This window comes from Ursus arctos, unplaced genomic scaffold (assembly GCF_023065955.2).
Source record: "Ursus arctos isolate Adak ecotype North America unplaced genomic scaffold, UrsArc2.0 scaffold_14, whole genome shotgun sequence".
NCBI classification, from domain to species: domain Eukaryota; kingdom Metazoa; phylum Chordata; class Mammalia; order Carnivora; family Ursidae; genus Ursus; species Ursus arctos.
In genome coordinates, this window is record NW_026622808.1 from 6,955,516 (window position 1) to 6,975,220 (window position 19,705).

Consider the following 19,705-nt stretch of genomic DNA (forward strand, 5'->3'; position numbering starts at 1 on the left):
CAGTCTAAAAGGTTAAAATCCAGCTGAGTAAGAGGGTACGTGACTAATGTACGAATGCTGTATGGGGCCAAGTAGAAACTGTGAGAAGAAAGTAGAATAAACATACCGATTGTTGCCTAGGCAAAAGGCGTAAGTTAAAGAATATCAATAAAAAACTAATAAACCAGATGAAAAAGGTTACATTTAAACACACGGGACGAAGGAGCATGGAACAGGAGGTACAAAGGTAACTAGTAGCAACAACCAAAAACCAAAAACCAAAAGAACCCCACATGATAAATACCAAAATTTTAAAAATAAATTAAATAGGAAAAAATATATATACCTTGTAGGAAAAGTTACGAATAAGCTACACTCAAAATCACTAGGCCCTGATGGTTTTATAGGATAATTATTTCAACTCTTCCAAGACCACACAGTCCTAATGCTGTACACAGAGCTCCAGAGCATTGAAAGGGAAAGAAAATTCCCAATTCCTTGAATAAAGCCAGTGATGTTTGCTTTAGTAACGCTGATACTAAAAGATACCTAAAGATAGTACAAGAAAGAAAAGTAGAAACCAATATCATTCATGAATACTGATATAAAAATACTAAATGAAACATTAAAAAACAGAATCCAATACCATATTTAGAAAATAATACATAACCAAAGTAGGATTTATTCTAGGAATGCAAGATTGAGTCAATGTTAGGAAATCCATTAATATTATATACCATATTAATAGATCTAGGGGAAGAATCTTAGATTATCCACAATGATACCTCCATAAAGGATGATAAAGCCTTTCACAAAATTCAATACCCATTCTTGATTTAAAACAGAAACCCAAGAAAAGAGGAATCGAGGGATACCTTTTTTTTTTTAAGACTTTATTTATTTCAGAGAGAGAGAGAGAGTGCAAGCATGAGCAGAGCAGGGGCAGGGGCAGAGGGAGAAGCAGACGCCCTGCTGAGCAAGGAGCCCGATGCGGGACTTGATCCCAGGATCCCAGGATCCCAGGATCATGACCTGAGTTGAAACCAAGAGTTGGATGCTCAACCGACCAAGCCAACCAGGTACCCCAGGAATTGAGCGATATTTGGAACATGAATTAATCTGAATCAATTATCCATCCATCCATCCATCCATCCATCCATCCATCCATCCATCTTCTCCCTATCTACCTTGGTCCTGAAGACAGTATTTTAATGGGAAAGCTCTAGAGCATTTTCTCTAACGTTGAAACAAAGCAAGGATGTCTTCTATCTCCTCTAGGATTCAACACTGTACTAGTGGTATTAAGCCAATACGGTCAGGCTCAAGATACATCAGTTAGAGGCATAAGGGTAAAAGAGAAGCAATATTGCCTCTGCCTGCATATGATGGGATTGTGCATCTGGAATGTTAATGATAAAAGTAAACAATACAATAAATCACTAAGGCAGCAGAATATATAATTAACACACAGAAATCAATGGCCTTCATGTATGCAAACGTAAATCAGAGGTCATGATGGTAGAGAAACTCCAGTTACAAACAGCGACCACAGTGCTCAAATACTTAGCAGTAAACCTAGTAACATCTGATTCTGGACCAGGAAAAGCGTTTTTCTTTGTTGTAAAGGACGTTAGTGGTGCATTGAAATAAAAGGTATAGATTAGGTAACGGTGTTCCATCAACGTTAATCTTCTGTTTTGATAATCATACTGTGGATACGTCGGAGAATGTTTTTGATTTTAGGATTACATACCTAAGTACTTAGGGATAGAGGGACATCATATAGTCAACATACTCCCAAATATTTTTTAAAAACCTATAGAGGGCGCCTGGGTGGCTCAGTCAGTTAAGCATCTGCCTTTGGCTCAGGTCATGATCTCAGGGTCCTGGGATCAAGCCCCAAGTTGGGCTCTCTGAGGAGTCTGCTTCTCTCTCTCCCTCTCCCTCTGTGCTCTCTCTCACTCTTGCTCTCTCTCTCTCAAATAAATACAATCTTTTTAAAACAATAAAAATAAAATGCATATGATTGCCGTTGTAAAGAGTACCGTGACACAAGAAATGAAGAGCTGTCGATTCTCACAGAGGTATAAAGGGGTAGAGAACAGCTCTGGGGAGGACTTGGGTCACAGGAAACTGCCTACCTTGTGTTTCAGCCCACACACACGTGAGTCCCGGAACATTGGGACTAGAAGGTATCTTGTAGAAAAGTTTACAGGTAGAGAGATGCAGAGCCAGAGAGGTGAAAGGATTTTCCCAGGATCACATTCACCGGCAACAACTCAGGGGTCTCTTGACTCCACTTTAGCATAGTTTTAGTTCATCCACCCATCCATCCATCCATCCATCCATTCATCCATCCATTCATTCATCCATCCATCCATCCATCCATTCATCCATCCATCCATCCATCCATCCATCCATCCATTCATTCACAATATCCACTGAACACCAACTACATGTGTGAGCCATGGGGAACACATGGTAGACATTTCTAGACATGGTGCCTCCTCGCGTGGTTAGTGGCAAAGACAGGTATCAGGCAAGGAATCATACAAATTAAAAATAATTGTTTGAAGGATATGGGAAAGGAAACATAAAGGGTGAAATCAGAAAATATAATGGAAGGTCTGAGTTCCAAGCGATGGCCAAGAAGACTAACCTACAGAAGGGAGATTCAAGCTGAGACCTGAATTAGTCTGATAAGGACCACGGGAGAACTTTCCAGACAGAAAGAAGAGTGTGTGCAAAGTCCCTAGAGAGGGAAGAACAGTTTTGACTGGAATGCAATGAACAGCAGTACTCAGGGACCAAACAGTGCTGGCCTCGCGTGCCCACGTTCGCTTTGCTCCTGAGTCATGCTGTCAACAGAGGGACAGCAGAAGGAAGGAAGACGATACGCACATTGCCATTTAAGAGTTTTGAACTCAGTATTTTTATTTTTAAGAGGGAGAGAGTGGAGGTGGGCAGGAGAAGAGGGAGGGAGAGAATCTCCCACAAGCTCCATGCCCAGCACAGAGCCAGATGCAGGGCTTGATCCCAAGACCCTGAGATCACGACCTGAGCGGAAACCAAGAGTCAGACGCTCAACCGACTGAGCCACCCAGGCGCCCCTGAACTCAGTATTTTTATGATTCACAAGTGCCGTTCTGACGCGTTAGGGTGAATATTTAAGACTCTGGCTCCCGTAGAGAGCCTTTGAGGTTTTACAAAGCAAAGCATGATAAGAGGTCTAAGCTTCGGGTTAGGTTAGGTATATTTAGGATTAAATCAGGTTAAATTAGGTTAGAATAAGATCACTGGCTGCTCAGCCGAGGACAGGATGTGGGGGGCCAGCATGGAACTCCATCTGGGAGGTCTTTGAGAGTTGTCTAAATGGGAAGGGACGGAGTCATGGACCGGGATGCTGGGTTAAGAAGGGAGCAAGCAGGGGCGCCCGGGTGGCTCAGTCGGGAAAGCATCCAACTCTTGATTTCGGCTCAGGTTGTGATCTCACCATTACGGGATCGAGCCCCACGAGTCTGCTTGAGATTCTCCCTCTCCCTCTGCCCCTCCCCCAACTTGCTCTCTCTCTCTCTCAAAATAAGTAAGTAAAATCTTTTAAAAAAAGAGGGGATCAAGCATCGAGCAAGGTCAGGAGACCAGAGTGGAACAGAATGGAAATGTACTTGGATGTGAATGGTCAGGCAGGAGAGATCCCAAGGACAGCATGCAGGACTCTACTTGAGCCCCCAAGGAGCCAGGGGAGCCACTGGCTGAGGGCCCCTCGCCTTCATCTGCACCGATGTTAAGTTTCTGTCAAATCTGCCACGATTCAGTGAGGGCGCAGCTGGTGTCCATGTTTCCGTTGAATGGACCAGGGTTTGGGCATCTGCATTCAAGAGCTCTTAGCGAAAAACCAGAAAACCATTGTGCTCCCCCAGAAGGGCTCTCCCAGGGTAAAAGCGAGAGGATTCATTGGAAAGCAGATGATGAGAACAAGCGTCTGACATCCATCCTATTCAAGGAATGAATCCTTTAGAAGCTCTGGTCCCCGTGAACCCAATTGTACATTTACGCATTGCAGGTGGAAAGGCCTTCAGGTACGAACCATGAATGATCTGTTGTTAACCTCGGGGTGGGGGGGGGGGAATCACGTCCCTCTAGCATGACGCAGGTCTCCTGCAGATCTTGCAGGTATCACAGAGCGTGGGCAGGGAACCGGGCACTCTGGAACACTCCGGGGTGTTCCAGGTCAAAGGTCTCCCAAGGGAGGAAGCTATCTGCCTGACTCCATGCCGTAGCTCACAGCAGGTGTCTCTTCCTGGGATGACCCCGAGTCTCAGAGAACAAGGGGCCTTATGAACCTTCCATGCTCTGTCTGGCTTGCTCAAGGAAACAGACCTGACACAGGGAGACTTTCCAGACTGTAAGTCAGAAAACCCATGGGTGTGGGGGTAGTGGAGTCTCCATGGAGCCCTGGCTCCATGGGCCTACTGGATTCTTTCAGCTCTGCAGATGCCATGATTGGTGCACAGGGATGATGCTCTTGGTGGGGGAAATAGAGGCAGGGAGTTGACCCGAAGTTTACCGTGTCCATCTCTGCCCAGGGAGTCAGCCTCACACAGGGACCTGCTTAGTATGTGCTGGTTTTGCTTAGTTTTATCTTTTTTTAAAAATATATTTTATTTATTTATTTGAGAGAGAGAGAAAGAGAGTGGGGGGAGGGACAGAGGGAGGGATGGCAGAAGAGCCTCTCAGGCGGACTCTGTGCTGAGTGCAGAGCCTGATGCAGGGCTCAACCTTACAACCCTGAGATCATGACCTGAGCCGAAATCAAGAGTCGGGTGCCTAACCACTTGAGCTTCCCCAGCGCCCCTTGTTTAGTTTTATTCTTATAGGCAGAAGAGTAGAACGGAGCAGAAGATGGGTGGTGACAACCAGCTGGAATTCTGACCTCAGCCTGTGTTTCGTCCCCCTCGGTTCCGGCAGGATTTAGGACACTGCCTCCAACCCACCTTTCCAGGGTCATTTCCAGTTGCCCCCCCCCCCATTGGCGTCTTGGGGCCTCCATCACTTTCCTGTACCCAACTAAAGGGATCCTACGCCCTGTTACACTGGCGTTTCCATCTCTGTGCCCTTGTTCCAAGAGGCACCCCCACCTGCCATGCCCACGCTACCCCACTCTTAGCTTCTCACATTCTTCCTGCTCTGCAAGGACCATCCCAACTCCCGTCTCCTACAGGAGCCCATTTAGGACTCCTCCACTCAGAGAAAAGGTTTTCCTCCTTTAAATCCCAACCCCCCACCCCAACTCTCCTTGGGATTTATTTTATGGCACTTACTTCCCTTTTGTTTGGCAGGGACGGTACTTCCAGAAGCCAGGTACTGTTTTACTCATCCTTGTTCAACCCATAATTAAGTTTCCCTGAAATGGACAAAGCCCACGATTCTGATATCTGGGACAGGTTGCTCGAGTCTTAGGACGTCTCTTTGCATCACCATCCAGAGCTCAGCTGTTCCCCTTCTGGAGGAAGTATCTCCCTCCCCAGCTGCGGGACACTCCGGCTTCCCATAGGCAGGCCTTCACGACCAAAGACTCTCAGAAATGGAAGTGACCTTGAAGACCATCAAGAGGACGGCGCTTAAACCCGAAAGCCCTCGACGTAGTGCTACTCAGACTTTTATGTGCGCGGGAATCACCTGGAGATCTTGCTGACATGCAGATTTAGCAGGCTCGGGGTACAGCTCAAGACCCTGTACTTCTAACCAGCTCCTAGGAGATGCCAATGCCCTTGCCCTAGCGTTATCCCTTGAGGAGTAAGATTCTTTGGCATTTTAAGGCACTGATAATGCGGAGAGCTCCCACCGCTTGAGCGCTTAGTGCTCTGGTGTCTGTCATCTGATAGGATCTGCACGTAGCCCTGGGAGGGTAGGTGACACTATTCCCTTATCCTACAGATGCATGTCACAGAGGTCAAGGTCACGCGGCTAGCAGGTGGGGGAACTGGGAGTAAACGAGCCTGTCCGACACCACTGACCCCCTTCTTCTCACCACACTCCTCCTTCTACCATGATTTAAGGAGGGACGTTTGCATCACCGCCTGGAGGTCAGTAAGACTGAGACAGAGCCCGTGACTCCGGGCAGGAAGGGCTGCCATGTCGTTATCCTGCCACATCCATAATCCGCTCAGAAGCTGAGTCACGGAGTCCTATGGTTATGTTCCAGAGAGCGGCGGTGCCCCTGACGACTGAGACCATCGGTATTCCATCCCGCTTCGGGACCACCGTGAAATCCTAGCCACGGACTCCCGCTGGCCGAGGGATGATGGCACTCCCGGCACCTTCCCGGGCCTGACAGCCCCAGAGCTTTGCCGTCAGGGTGCCTGAGGCTCTTAGCAGGGAGCGGCAGAGAAGGAGGGAAAGCCAGTGCCAAGGGCTGGCTCCTGAGAAGGGGAGATTCCCAAGTTGGATGACCAGTCAGTGCCAAGACCGGTGCCAGGAAGAGGACGCACTGGCCACAAACTTGCCTCTGGGGCCAACGTGGGCCATGGGTCATGGCAAGAGAAAACCGAGCTGGCGCTAGCAAGCAAGTAGAAAGCAAGCAGAACGTGGCCCAGAGCTGCTAGACCTCTGGCTGAGCCTGTGGGAAAACCCAAGAACCTGATCCTTTATCCTCTCCCAATGGGGACGTCAAGGGCCCACTGAGATTCGGGGGTGCTCCAGGCTTCCTTTGGGCCTCCCCTCCTGCCTGAGCAGCAAAGGAGTCTGAGCTAAGGAGAGATGCTTCGCCGATTTCAACATACCCACAAGACATCTCTCTTGCCTCACTGCTGGAGGGAGGCCACGGCATGTCCATCTGTATCTAGATTCCTCCTCTTCTGAGCAGAACACCCAAGGACCCTACGGGGGAGTTAGAATTTCCCAAGGCAATTTCCCAGTGCATCTTGAAGCCCCCTTGGCCCTGTGTCACCTGTCCCCTCCTCACACCAGCCCAGTGGATTATCCTAGAAGACTGGCCAGCAGCCCATACGGGCCAATGGCAGCAGGGGGATTCATGGAGACTTTTGCCCTCAACACCATGATGTACCGAGGTGGTGTGAGCTGGATGATGGCTCAGGAGCCCCTTAGATCACCCCTCAGTGTGTGCTGTTTCAACCCAACCACCGCCCTTAGAACAAGGAGAACCTAAGAGGACGGTCAACTTGTGGGTGGACATCCTCAGTGCCTCCGAGTGGGCCTCTCGATGGCAAACAGGGTGGTTCTACCTTAGAAGTGGACCCTTGGATGGCTCAAGAAGTTGGCTCTGGTGGACACCATGCCCTCGAGCTCCATCTGCAAGGTTTAACCGCTACCCAGAAGAATCTAGCTGAAGACACAGTCCTCCGTAAGACTGAGGATGGACGTAGCACCCTTTCTGCTTCCCAAGGGTGGGGAGGGGTCATGGGTGCTCCTGTTGGCAGGACCCACATAGGAAAGGGGGGTTCCGTGGAATAGCTGCCTTGAACCAATATGGCCGAACTCACACGTGGAAGTATCCAATTGAGAACTCCTGGGTTTCCTTCTGCCTTGTTTCTTGTTTGAACAGCAGCGATGCTGAGTAATGGATTCACTGGGTGAGCATGGAATTCACCGGTCACAAAGACCCATCTTTGCTCTTGATGCAGTCAACCTGAGCCAATTAACCACTGGGCGAGGTTGATGCCATTCTAACAAAATAGGGAATCCCACGGATGCTGCCTATTTTCCCAAGTGGGAGGCTTAGCTTCAGCCTGTGTGTGCCGGCCGGCATCACGTGAAACACCACCGGATAAGGCTGAGCACACGGAGTCAGAGCCTGGTTCTCGGTATTAGCCACTCATCAGGAGTGGACAGGAACGGGCAGAGAGTAAAAAAAGGGAGCTGCCCCATGGGGCAGAGCAGAATGATCTGCAGACAGCTCAGATCTGCGGTGCCCTCAGCCCAGAACCCAAGAGCTCCTCCCCGTTCCTCTCCCACTCCTTCCTGCCCAACCCGGCCTACAGAGAAGTACGGGAAAGAATGTTCCCAGGTGGCCGGGGCTTCTCAGAGGCCAATCTCAGGCAAGCCAGACCCAGCCTTCCCCCTCTCTTGTGGTACTTCCCGGCTCTCCGTTGCCATGGAGACCAGATGCCTTCTGAGCTCTGTGCTTTATCAGGAGTCCAGCCTTGGAACACCTTGGCTTAGGGAAAGCCCACTCACTCCTCTGGCTCCCAGGGTGGGAAAATAACGAAGCTGGATCTCTTTCACCATAATGGTTCGGGGGTTCCCCTTGCCACAATCCACAGGATGGTCTGAAGGCATCTGCTCAAACCCTGGTGTGTGTTTTGGGGGGGGGTGGCCTGCCCACCCCTTCTTTCTGTTCTAGAATTGGAGACCTTGTTTTGCACCCTGGGTACCACAGGCAGCCATGGCAGCAACCAGGGTGGGCTGTCTATAGCCGCGTGGGGCCCGAGGAAGCAGAAGCAGGACCCTTGCCTCCATTTTGACTGGTCCCTCTGCTTTATTCAGATCCACTCCCACGTTATCCCTTGGACCCCGCTGTAACTCAAAGTCTGCCACATCTTACACTCCATCTCAGCCACCACACTCACCCCAAGGCTCTGGTACTCGTTTTCCCCTGCCCTGGCCCTTATTCCCCATAGAACATTTACCCAGACTCATCCCAGCTGATCTCAGCGAAGTCTCGAGGCCTCCGAGCCCCAGGGGGCCTTGCAGCAGCACCCTCAGTCCGCATCCCTGGGCCCCAGAGATGGGTGTGGAAGGCGTTCTGAAGCCACAAGGGCTGGGCCTGCTCATATGTTCTCATTAGGGTGACCAAGTGTCCCCGTTTGCCTGGGACTGAGGGGCTTCTCAGGACACAGGCTTTTCTGTGCTACGACTGGAACATTTGGGGTAAACTGGGTTGGCGGACCACCCTCCCCCTCGCTCACAGCTGACGACCTTGCTTCTCCAAAGCACCGAGCACCGATGGCCTATGCCCACCTGCACGCACCTGGGCCATATACTCTGCCTCCATCTGCAGGGGATTTCGCTCCTGGTGGAGGTCCACCATCTGTTCTCGCCTACCAAGGACTCTACTTCCGAAACACCCCTATCAATTTCCCCTCCTTTACTGGACCATTCCTACCAGCGAGCAAAGACCCTGGGACTTCGCCCATCTTAAAACAGAACAAAACCCGACTCTCTTTACATCGCACTCCCTTCCAGCTCCTGCCCTCGTTCCTACTCTGCTTCACGTCAAAACTCTAAAGGGTTGTCCGTACCTGCCGTCTCGTCCTCTTCTCCCATTCCCTTATTTTAAAGATCTTTTATAGCTGAAAACCATGAAATATTTCAAACACATCCCCAAAGAGGGAGGCTCTTCTTGTCACCCAGTCCGCCCCAATCACACAGAAGCACAGCCCAGACATCATCCATTCTCTCTTGCCTCCATCAGATACACCTGTGCCTCCTGCCCCACTGCTCTCCCCCCCCCCAACTGTTCTGGCCACACTCACCGACAGCCTCCATGTTACCAGGTCATACCTGGCGGTCGCTGCTCCCACCTCCGCTCATTGGACCTCTCTATGGCTTAAACAGTCGATCACTGTCCCCCTTGGAAACACCTGTTTTGTTTTCCACTCAGTTTCCAAGGTCCCACGCTGCTCCGGTTTGCTTGCTAGTCTCCTCCCCAGGTCCCATTGCCCCAACCTCCCCACATTGGGCGCCCAGTGGCTCCTTCCGGAGCCTTGCTCACCTGGGGAGCGACAACCTCCCTCGCTGATGTCACGCGGTCTCCCAGGTTCACCCACCGGAAACTCCCACGTTTCTATCCCCAGCCTGGACTTCTCTCCCGAGCTTGACATTTCCGCATGGATGCTTTGATTAATAAGCATCTACAATTTAATAAGGAGCCAGACTGAATTCACATCACCCCCAAGCTCTGCCTAAACCCTGTCCCTCCCGCAGATTTCCAGCTTCCTCAGGCCAAGACCGTTGTGTCTTGCATCTTGCCCACAACGGCGACCAGATCCTTAAATGGCCCACCAGCCCTTTGTGCTCAAGCCCCCAGCCCCTGTCTGACCCCACACAATCCGGCTCCTTCTGCTCCCTCCTCCCGGCTTGGCCTGGGAGACCCCCCGACCCCCCAAATCTAGGCAGTTTGGATCCTTTACCTCCCTCGGTCTGTGCCCAAATGCCGCTTTTCTCTGCAACCTTCTGGGTGCTCTTGTAGGACCTGCAACTCCCTCCCTTTCCCTGTCCTCTTTTGTTCCATAGCTTTGAACTCCATCTGACACGCTTCGTGTATTTACTTCTTTCTGTCACCTCTCACTGGCCTGTAAGTGTGTCTGCTGTATTCCCAGCACCTAGAACAGTATCTGGCATACAGCAAGGGCTCATCATTTGCGTTTCCCTGAGGGAGTCAATGACCAGGTGAGCGACAGTTGTCTGCCTATCACAGAGGGACCATTGCTTTGGGGCTCCTACCTTTTAGCAAAGGCTGCAGGGATCTCTCTCTCTCTCTCTCTCTCTCTCTCTCTCTCTCTCATACACACGCATGCTCCTCTATCTGGCTGCTGGCCTGGTAGAAAGGACCCGGGAAACAAACAGCAGGGGAGAGGCAGGCAGGAACCAGTTCATCACATTCACTATGCAAACAGCCCAAGTGCAGAAGACAGCCACAGTAACCACGCGAGCTTTGCTGTCACCACTCGCTGCCCATAAGGACTCTCTCTGGCCCGGTCTGGGATCCACCGGTGGAGATCCCTGGAATTAATGTTACTGACATATGGAAGATTCTGGAAAGAATCTTCCCAGCTCTCTTGACCCGACTCAAAAACAGCCAGTCCGACCAAGACTTTAACCAAAATGTTGAGATAGAATAGGGTCTCTGTAAGTGTGTGCCTTTAGACGCACCCTGAAAACGTATCTGGACAGACTGAGCTTCCTTTCTGGAAGGACAGCCCTTGCTCATCTGGGGGTGGTGTCCCACTCCTGGTCCATTTTCTTTTCATGTGACTTCCTGTCCTGCAAAAACGTGGGCGTCTGGCTCCTGAGTGCTCACTATGTGTGCGTCCCGTGGAACCCCTGCCCTTCGCGGCCCCGGCTCCTCCCTCCACCCCCCGCAGGCTGTGCAGTGGTTGGGAGCATAAGCTTTGGAAACGGGCCTGGATTTGGAATGAAACGGTACTCATGCAAATTACTCAACTGCTCTACTTTGAGTTTTTCCCCAGCAAAACGGGGATGACAAGCGCTCTCCCACGGGGCCGTCATAAAGGTGAAAAGGAGACAGCATGTGTCGAAATGCTGGTACATAGTAAGTGCTCAGCGCATAGGAGCCTTTATCATTGAGTTTCCATCGTGGCAGCCTGGGGGATGCTCTGTTCCCTCAAGACTGCTCTGGGGTCCTACACGGGGGGGTCTGGGTAATCCTATCTAATGAACAGAGAAAACGGAGTAGGGGAACTTGGTCCACACTCATGGTCACTCTGATCAACACCCTCCCTGAACTTGACTTCCATTTACCCTTGGAGGCTGACTAATGGCTATGTGGCCTCCTAAGCTAAAATATGGGGTCTCCTAACAGGATGGAGACGGAACAGGGGGCTTTGGTGGTTATGAAGCCCCCCAGGGTCAGAATTCCGGTTCTTGTAATGTCTCACCCTCACAATCCCATTAACCAAAGAACATTCCCTTGGTTAGGCTTTGTCTCAGAAGGTTTAATTACCTGTGGACCTGTTAGTCTCATTCTAAAGCGTCCTCACCCCCAACTCTCTGAATCTGGACGAGCCACCACTGAAGCCAGAGTGAACTTCTTTCCCCAGGGTGCCTGAGGGAGCCTTTGAAATGGCAGACAGGGCTGGCGGCATCCAAGCATCCAAAGAAGGTTCCCCAAGCCGTTTAGAAGAGGGACTGTCAGCACTCGATTCTCAGATAATCAGAGTCTGCTAGAAATACATGTGAGATTCAGTGAGGGAGGCTGGCGGGGCAACGGTATGACCTTATAAAGCAGGAGTTAGGTACCCCGTCATTTCTGAGCATCACGGTGGGGCCACATGGGGGCTACCACAAGGCTTAACGCCAACGCAGGAAAAAGAGAAAATGGGAATAAAGGCAGAGGTATCCGACAGGCAGTAGAGGTGAAGCAGAAAGAAATAAACAGAAAAAGAAAAGGAAGGGCACGAAACACGTGTGATGAACAATGGCCCCATGTTCGACGTCCCTGGGGGGTTCCCTGCCCATGGCGTATTTCCACGGGGCCCGCTCTGCTTATAGGTACCACTCAGAGCTGAACTTGGGTTGCTCTGAAGGAAGGGAGGATGGAGCTCGGCCCTTTCCCAGAGATCCGGGCTGTGCAGAGAGAAAGAATTCTGGTATGAGAAGGAGATCCCTGTGTCTAAAGCTCCTCCCCCAGCCTCAGTCTCCTCGCTCATGAAACTTTAGTTATTATCTCAATAGGAAAAGCTACCCAGGGTACATTCCTGGGGGAGAGAGGAGGTTTCAGAGGCCATGAGAGGAAGGGAATGATAAAGAGGATGTGGGGGGCAGGGGGTGGGCCATGCACACGCAGGAGGGCTGCACGAGACGTGGACAAGCTAATACCAGGGAAATCAGCAGGAGACATAGTAAAGCCTTACACCTGCGGCGGGGTAGAGCCTCCCAGATGACAGTGACCCAAAGAACAGGGAGGGATAGAGAATCGCCTTTATGTCGCTCTGATGGAGGTCTATCTAGTTCCTCTGGAAGCCGCCTGGTGTCCACCGCCTGATAAATGCACGATCTGGCTCCCCTCAGGCTCGGGTCCCATGTCCTCCTATTCTCGTCCTTCCCTGCCCTGCTTTCTTCACACTAGCCCCCTTCCTACTTCTGACGCCACAAGAAAGATCATACCTCAGGGCCGCCCTCCTATTGCCTCTGCCTGGGATGCGGGTCTCTGGCCAATTATCGCCTCATCTAAGCTGCTTTCCTGACAAGAGTGGCTCCCTGCCTCGCACCTGCCTGAGGTTTTCCCCTTGCTCGCATCGTCAAGCATTTATTTTCTCTGCTTCCCCAGTGGAATAGGAGTTTCACAAAAGCACATTCCATTTTGTTTACTTCTGAATATTGATTAGTGCCGAGCAGGCCTTGTGCAATATTTGTTGAATGAATGTAGGAACCCAAAGCCCTAACATTTATAATATATATATATAATTAATATTATTATATTATATATATGTAAAGAGTTCTTTAGATTGATCTGTTTGGTGTTTCCGTCGGACCACCAGCAAGGGGTAGGGGTAAGGGTGGAAACTGCTGCAGTTGAGAGGGCTTGGTAAAAGCTGCCATGTTCTGTCTGAAAAATTCAGATCTGTCACTCGGCCCCGTGGGCTGTAAGAGAGTGGTAGCCAACCTCCAAATGGCCCCCAGGGATCCCTGGCACCTGATATTACCGCCCTTGTGTAGTCCCCTCCCATCTGGAATAAAGCTCACTTGTGGCACCAATGAGATATTGAGAAAATAACAGCGCGTCGCCAACGGGCTTGGTCGTAAAAGACATTTGGGCCGCTTTCTTTCTTTTCCTTGGATCGCCCACTCTGGGGAAGCCCCGCCACCACAAAGGGAGGACACGCAAGCGGCCCAGGGAGAGAACACTGTGGGGCAGGGGCAGGGAGGGGGAACGGAGGCTTCCCGCCAACAGCCAGCACGATGTGCGTGAATGAGCTTGGAAACAGGTCCTCCACCCCAGTCAAGCCTTCAGATGATGCAGCCCTGCTACAGTGTTGACGGAACCTCATGAGAGACCCCGACCCAGAAGCATTCAGCTCAGCTGCTCCCGAATTCCTGACCTGCCGAAATGATGCGAGGTGATACATCTGTTCGGTATTGTTTCGAAATGCGACATTTCAGATCTGTGTAATTTGTTGCAGACCGACAGGTAATTATCGCAGAGCAGATGACGTGGGGGTGGGGGCTGGCCATCCTAGCTTTGAGCAGATATGGGTATGACTAAGACTGTGTCTTTTGCTGGTTCACCGTGCAGCCCAACCCCCCTTCTGGTCCCAGTTTGATTCTGCAACTTCGAGCAGCCACAAATGCCACCTGTATCCTCAATAAACTTTATTTAGACACAAAGAGACACAACAGAAAATACATACACAGATACAGATATAGATATAGATATATTTTTTCTCTATAGGATGAACAAACATCACACAGGGAATTTAAAAAGTAGTTGCATGGAATGTAAGAAAAAATTGCAAAGTTCCTTGGTCGCTCACACTTAACACAGACACATATTTCAGAGGCAGACAGGGATACAGCTTCCCTACAATAGAATTCACAGTTGGTCTATAACAGTACACAGGTGTTAGGAAGGTAATCAGAGGAGTCAGGGATCCAGTGACTCTTGAAATGACAGAATGCTCACAACACTAGGAGGACTCTGTTTGAACAAAAGGCAGAATCGAGGATTCCATACCCGCCCCCCCCTGCTCAGATGTTCTGCAAGCTGTCAGCTAGGGCATAAAGCAACTCAGCAGAAAGGCCACGTGAGCGTTCGTCTTGAGGCTTCAAGGTCTGCGTAACCTCTACCTTTGGGTCCATACCACAGAGAGTTCACATAGACACACTTAGGACACTGAAACTCTTGAACATGCACGCTGGCTCCGAAACCCACGGTACAGAACATTGACATCGGTTTATAAAATGTGGCTTTCAAACGGAAAAGGGGTAAGAGCCGAGAGGAGAACACACACCCTTTGCACACGGTGCCCCGTCCATGGGCAGGGTTTCCCACCACGCTGCCTGTGGTCCCTCCCGCAGGGGGCCCTGGCCTCTGGGTCCCGCTCCTCGCCGGGGGGTTGCGGGGGGCAGGACGGATGTCTCTGGCAAGTCTATGGCCCTCTAACGTCCCACCTGCGACCTGTCAGAAGCCACGTATGTCACCGGGACCGGCTGCCGTAGTACCACCACCCCTGCTTCTCCCTGTCCCGGCCAAGCCTCTGGCCTCCGAATCATCTTCGCGTTTCAGAGCGGGGCTCCCTAGGCACCCTGCGTGTGTTAGTAAAAAATGGTTTCCACTGTACCCTTCGTGTGTCCTCTTCCTAATGTGACAAATCCAGAGGAGATGAAGTTATGGAGATCGGGTCCTCCACTTCGGTAAGCCTCCTTCCCATAATGTCCTGCAAGAAGACGGGGCAGAGTTATCTAGGAGACTCATAGCAGCAACAATAAGGCGACCGCTGCAGATCCCGCTCAGCAGGCCGGAGTGAGGACGTCTGTGGCAAGCCGGCAGCTAAGGCAGGAGGTGGAAGCCGTCAAGAAAAAATATATAGATTATTTTATAAACACATATCATATAATATATATTACAAATATATATACTGTCTATATAAAAGTATATATATCAAGTATATATACAGGTACATGTGTGTATATATATGTGCATATATATATATGTAATTGCACAACAAAGACAAAAGTTCTGGAAAGGATACATAGAAAGCAGAGGGGAAAGAGGTACACGTGGCTTGATTTTGGCATTTCTGACCGAGCATACCGGAACATCGGTGTATTTGCCCCCACATCCTGTCCATTGTCCTGGCTTCTTCCAGCTTGCCTCACTCATTTGTGTTCTTTCTTTCCAGAGCATGGAGGCCGGGCTCTGTCCGGCCGGGGCTGCCCTGTCTATAGGCCACTTTATAAATCCCACCACACCCTACGGACCGACGGCCTCGTGGCTTAGGAGAGATCCAGCGTCAGCCAAAGCGGGCGGGCGGAATGGTGATGGTGAAACACCGGGAAATATTTACTGCTTTCCCCTCTTGACTTTCTGCAGTAAGATCTTTCCCTTGTCAGCCTCACGTAGCCATCTACCCGTGGGGCTGGTCTGGGGAAAGGTGACAGTGGCCGAGGGCCCTGGGAGAAGAAATTCAAAGAGAAAGAGAGTAATATCCGGCCTCTGACGTTGAAATGGGATTTCACAATGCTCCTGAAATACAGGTACGGTAAAGGAAAAAGGGCTCCCTAAATGCCATCCTGAGGCATAGACATAGGAAAATGGAGAAAAGCCGTATTTTTGTCCTGTTGCTCCAAGAGTGCATTAAAAACTACTTAGAAGTAAGCCAGCTTGCAGAATTACCCAAGATGTAAGGTTAAGTTAAAAAGTGCTCAGAAAATGGGGCGCCTGGGTCATGCAGTCTGACTCTTGGTTTTGGCTCAGGTCACGATTCTCAGGGTCATGAGATCGAGCCCTACGTCGGGCTCCGCGCTGGGCATGGAGACTGCTTGAGATTCTCTCTCTCTCTCCCCTTCCGCCCCCGCCCTCTTTAAAAAAAAAAAAAGTAGATGGGAAATGCCATATTATATATGACCACAACGCTGTAAAGAAGTCAAACCAGAGCATTAAAAAAAAGATGGAAAGAAAACACATTCACTTGCCAGTGAAAACAGTGCCAGCGCCTTCAGCTAATTAGAACTCGTGTCTATTTCTTCTCTCCTTTCAATGCTTCCATATTTTCCAAGTTTTTTTTCCTTTAGTAAGTATGTCTTTTTTATAATATAAATAAGTAAAATAAATTGCTAATGAAAAAGAAATGTACGGTAAACATGAAGACAACCCGAATTGCATCTTTTCTTAACAGGGCGCCCTCTGCATTGGTACATCTCAAACACAGGTGCATACTGGAACCACCTAGAAGCTTCGAAAAATGCAAAAGTCCAGACACAACTCCAGGGATTCTGATTCTGTTGATGAGGGTCTGAGCTTAGGCAATGGTATTTTTAAGAACTCTCTAGCTGATTCTAAGGTGCCAGCAGGAAACAGAACCATTGCCCTAGGGTAAATGGAGAGAGAACCTAGGTTCAGTTTATCCAGCTGGGTTCAAGGAACATTTGTTGGACCCTTGGGGTCCAAATGCTTGGCACCCCCCATGATCTAATACGTTATGCCTTCCAGAGTCCTCCCTTCCTTCCCTCCCAGTTCCTTCTTCCTACTCCCACATCGAGTCCTCAAAGCTGAGTGTGCATCGGAAAAACCAAGAGGGCGTGTTTAAACGGACTGCCGGCCCCACTCCCAGAATTTCTGATTCAGGAGATCTGGGACCAGAGCTCAAGATTTTGCATTTCTATCAGGTCACCTGGTAATGCTGACGCTGTCGGTTCCAGGGACCAAGCTCTGAGAACCGCTGTCCTCGCACATGAAGAACTTGAGAGAATGCTGTCACTATTTCTGTCATGCCCTCCACCCTGGAAGAGACACTCACTCCTCAGGGCGCACAGCCTTCCACGAGGAGCTCTCTGGCTATAAACTACCACGGTCCCGACCCAGAATGTGGCAGAACAGAATTACTGGAGCTAAGAGGCGTCTGCCCGTATCCTGAGCCATGTCACAGCTCCAGAAGCCACCTCTAGCACCTGGAGAAATACATCTCCAACAGGGATGAAGGGGTCGGGGGAAGGGGTGTGTGGAGGGCTGCGCTGCAGGGAGAGAGGGACCCCTGTCCTGTAACACGGTCACTCTCTCCCCACCCCACCCCCAACAATGGCAGGGCAGGAGAAGGAAGTCACAGTTCAGAACTGTCATAAATTTGGACCTCATTAATTCCGAACCCGCAATGCTTCCTGCGGAATTGGGGCTGGTTTATTTTTGTGCTCTTTTATAAATAAAATTTTTGATAAACAAATCAATACCGGGGAAGATGGAGCAGAAACAGGGCCCGTGCTCTTACAAATCATTCTTATCTGTCAGCTGGAACAAGGTCCCTCGGGACCGAGCATTGCCCTAGTGCCTCGGGGCTCTGCTTTGTTTAACGAGCAACGCCGGCTTTCTGATCACCTACTACGCACCAGGCAGACAGACAGAGCCTCTGAACACATGGCCTAAGGGGTGGTTTTGGGTTTTTTTTTTTTTTTTTGGTTTTGTTTTGACATCAAAGTAGCAAACATTTTATAGCATAAAGCAGTTTACAGAGATTTTTCACATAGACTATTAGCTTACAATTTTAATCACGACTGCATACACATGTTGTCTATTACATTACGATGCCCCCATTTACCGCTGGAAAAATGGAAGCCAGGGGAAGATGACCGAGCCAATGGTAGCTTCCAGCTGCTCTCACTCCAAACCACATGTCCCTTCCATCATGCACACCTCGCTCCATGTCCTCCCCACAAGAGCCTTGTGAAAAAGTCACGTTCCCCAAGTTCCCGGAGTTAGTCAGCGGTAAATCCCCAAGCCCTGCCATCTTTGTACAACTCTGACGCAAGCCACCTCACCCCACAGTGAGGTTCTGAGTTGGGTTAAGGTAAGATATGCCGAGGGGTCAAGACCAAGAGCAGGTGGCCGGAATAAAGAATTCTATGGTCAAATCGGCTTGGAAAATACTGAGTTACGTGGCATGAAAACGAAGCATGAACACCAAGTCTAGGGACCTGTCAATGAGCACCGCCTGTCCAGGGAGCACCGACGTTTTTCAAAGGCATCTCTCAGGATGCTCGTGTTGGGAAAGCTGCCCGTGACGCTGAGTGGGAGAAGGCAGGGTGAGAGCTTCAGCTCCTCTCTTGAGTGCTCACTGGACAGCTGGGCCCCAGCCCCAGAACTCCTGATGTACTAGGTTGGAGGTAAGTTCCATGTCTGACAAGTTGCTAGGTGATGCCGCTGAGGGCCCCAGGTCCAGGGACCACACTTTATGAACCACTGCGTGAGAACGACCGACAGGTCCCTCTTGAGCTGGATCGAGGGCCAATGCTAAGAGGTCAAGGTGCAGAAGGACTCGCGTTCTCTGTTCCCGCCAGAGGAAGGGTGTAACATGAGCAAGGGCAGCATGACGAGAAGGATCAGTAAAAGCAAAGCCCTGAGCAGGTGGGTGGGGCGAAGAGAGGGAGTCTATGTCTCCTCTCTGCCCTGGCGGTGCGTGCGGTCCGGCAGTTGGAGAGATGTGTGCTATGAAGGGGTATCTCAGGATTCTTTAGATATAGCACAAAGAATTATGCCCTTCTCTGTCCGGCAGCCACCACCCTAAGTCTATACCCTTCTGCCTGACATTGAGGCAGGAAGCCAAACAGTGCTCCGACCAAGAGACAGAGCATTTCCAGGGGAACAGCCACACGTCCAGCCGAGCTCCCAGCAGAGGTAAGCGAGAACATCCTTCCAACCTGTCCAACCACCTGTTGAACCCCAACTGTGCAAGGCAGCACCTGGGGGGACGCTCTACCCTTAATTCTGCCACTGCTCTCTCACCGTCACCAGCATCCGGAAGTCCAAAGTCACAGGGCCAGCACTGAGGCTCAAGTTCAACGGGTTCCCCAGCAGGAGGCACTGAGAGCTAAAGAGAGGTCTGAGGCTCAGTTCCTGGAGTCAACTCAAGGCTGGGGGCTCTGGCGAGGCAGCGACTCCAAGTGACTACAGGGCAAGTTTTTCTGTAAAAGAGATTTGCTGCAAGAAACAGGGCGGGGAAGGGAGGTAATATCTGAATGGTGATTTCAGTTAAGATGTAAGAGCGGTTTGCATCTGTGAAATTAGATCAACAGTCAAGGGAGAGAAAGACCCTTACCAGGATGGTTTGCAAATACAGCCTGGGTTTGCAAATACAGCCAAGAGAATGCATCCTGAAGGAAATCAGCACAATAAATCCCAACGAGAGGGATGTGACGGACACTCGGTGGGGAAGAGGACAAAGAGACGGCGACAATGAGAGAGAAGAGACAGAGAGGACGATTCTGGGCGTTTCTATCAATTTCCAACAGTATTCCCAGAAGAAACACAGAAGGG

The 19,705-nt window shown here is 50.4% G+C and overlaps 1 protein-coding gene across 3 annotated transcripts in view; it reads right to left on the reverse strand.

The window, feature by feature from the left end:
• The window catches only part of SHISA6 (shisa family member 6), a 265,346-nt gene that overhangs the window by 124,708 nt on the left and 120,933 nt on the right, over positions 1–19,705 (reverse strand). For 2 of the 3 annotated variants that reach the window (XM_048227241.2, XM_048227240.2), the window contains exon 3: positions 15,021–15,116. The exons of the other annotated variant lie outside the window; for it this stretch is intronic. In XM_048227241.2, coding sequence (XP_048083198.2) covers positions 15,021–15,116 — 96 coding nt within the window. The remainder of the gene's footprint in view (positions 1–15,020; positions 15,117–19,705) is intronic. 3 annotated transcript variants of the gene reach the window in all.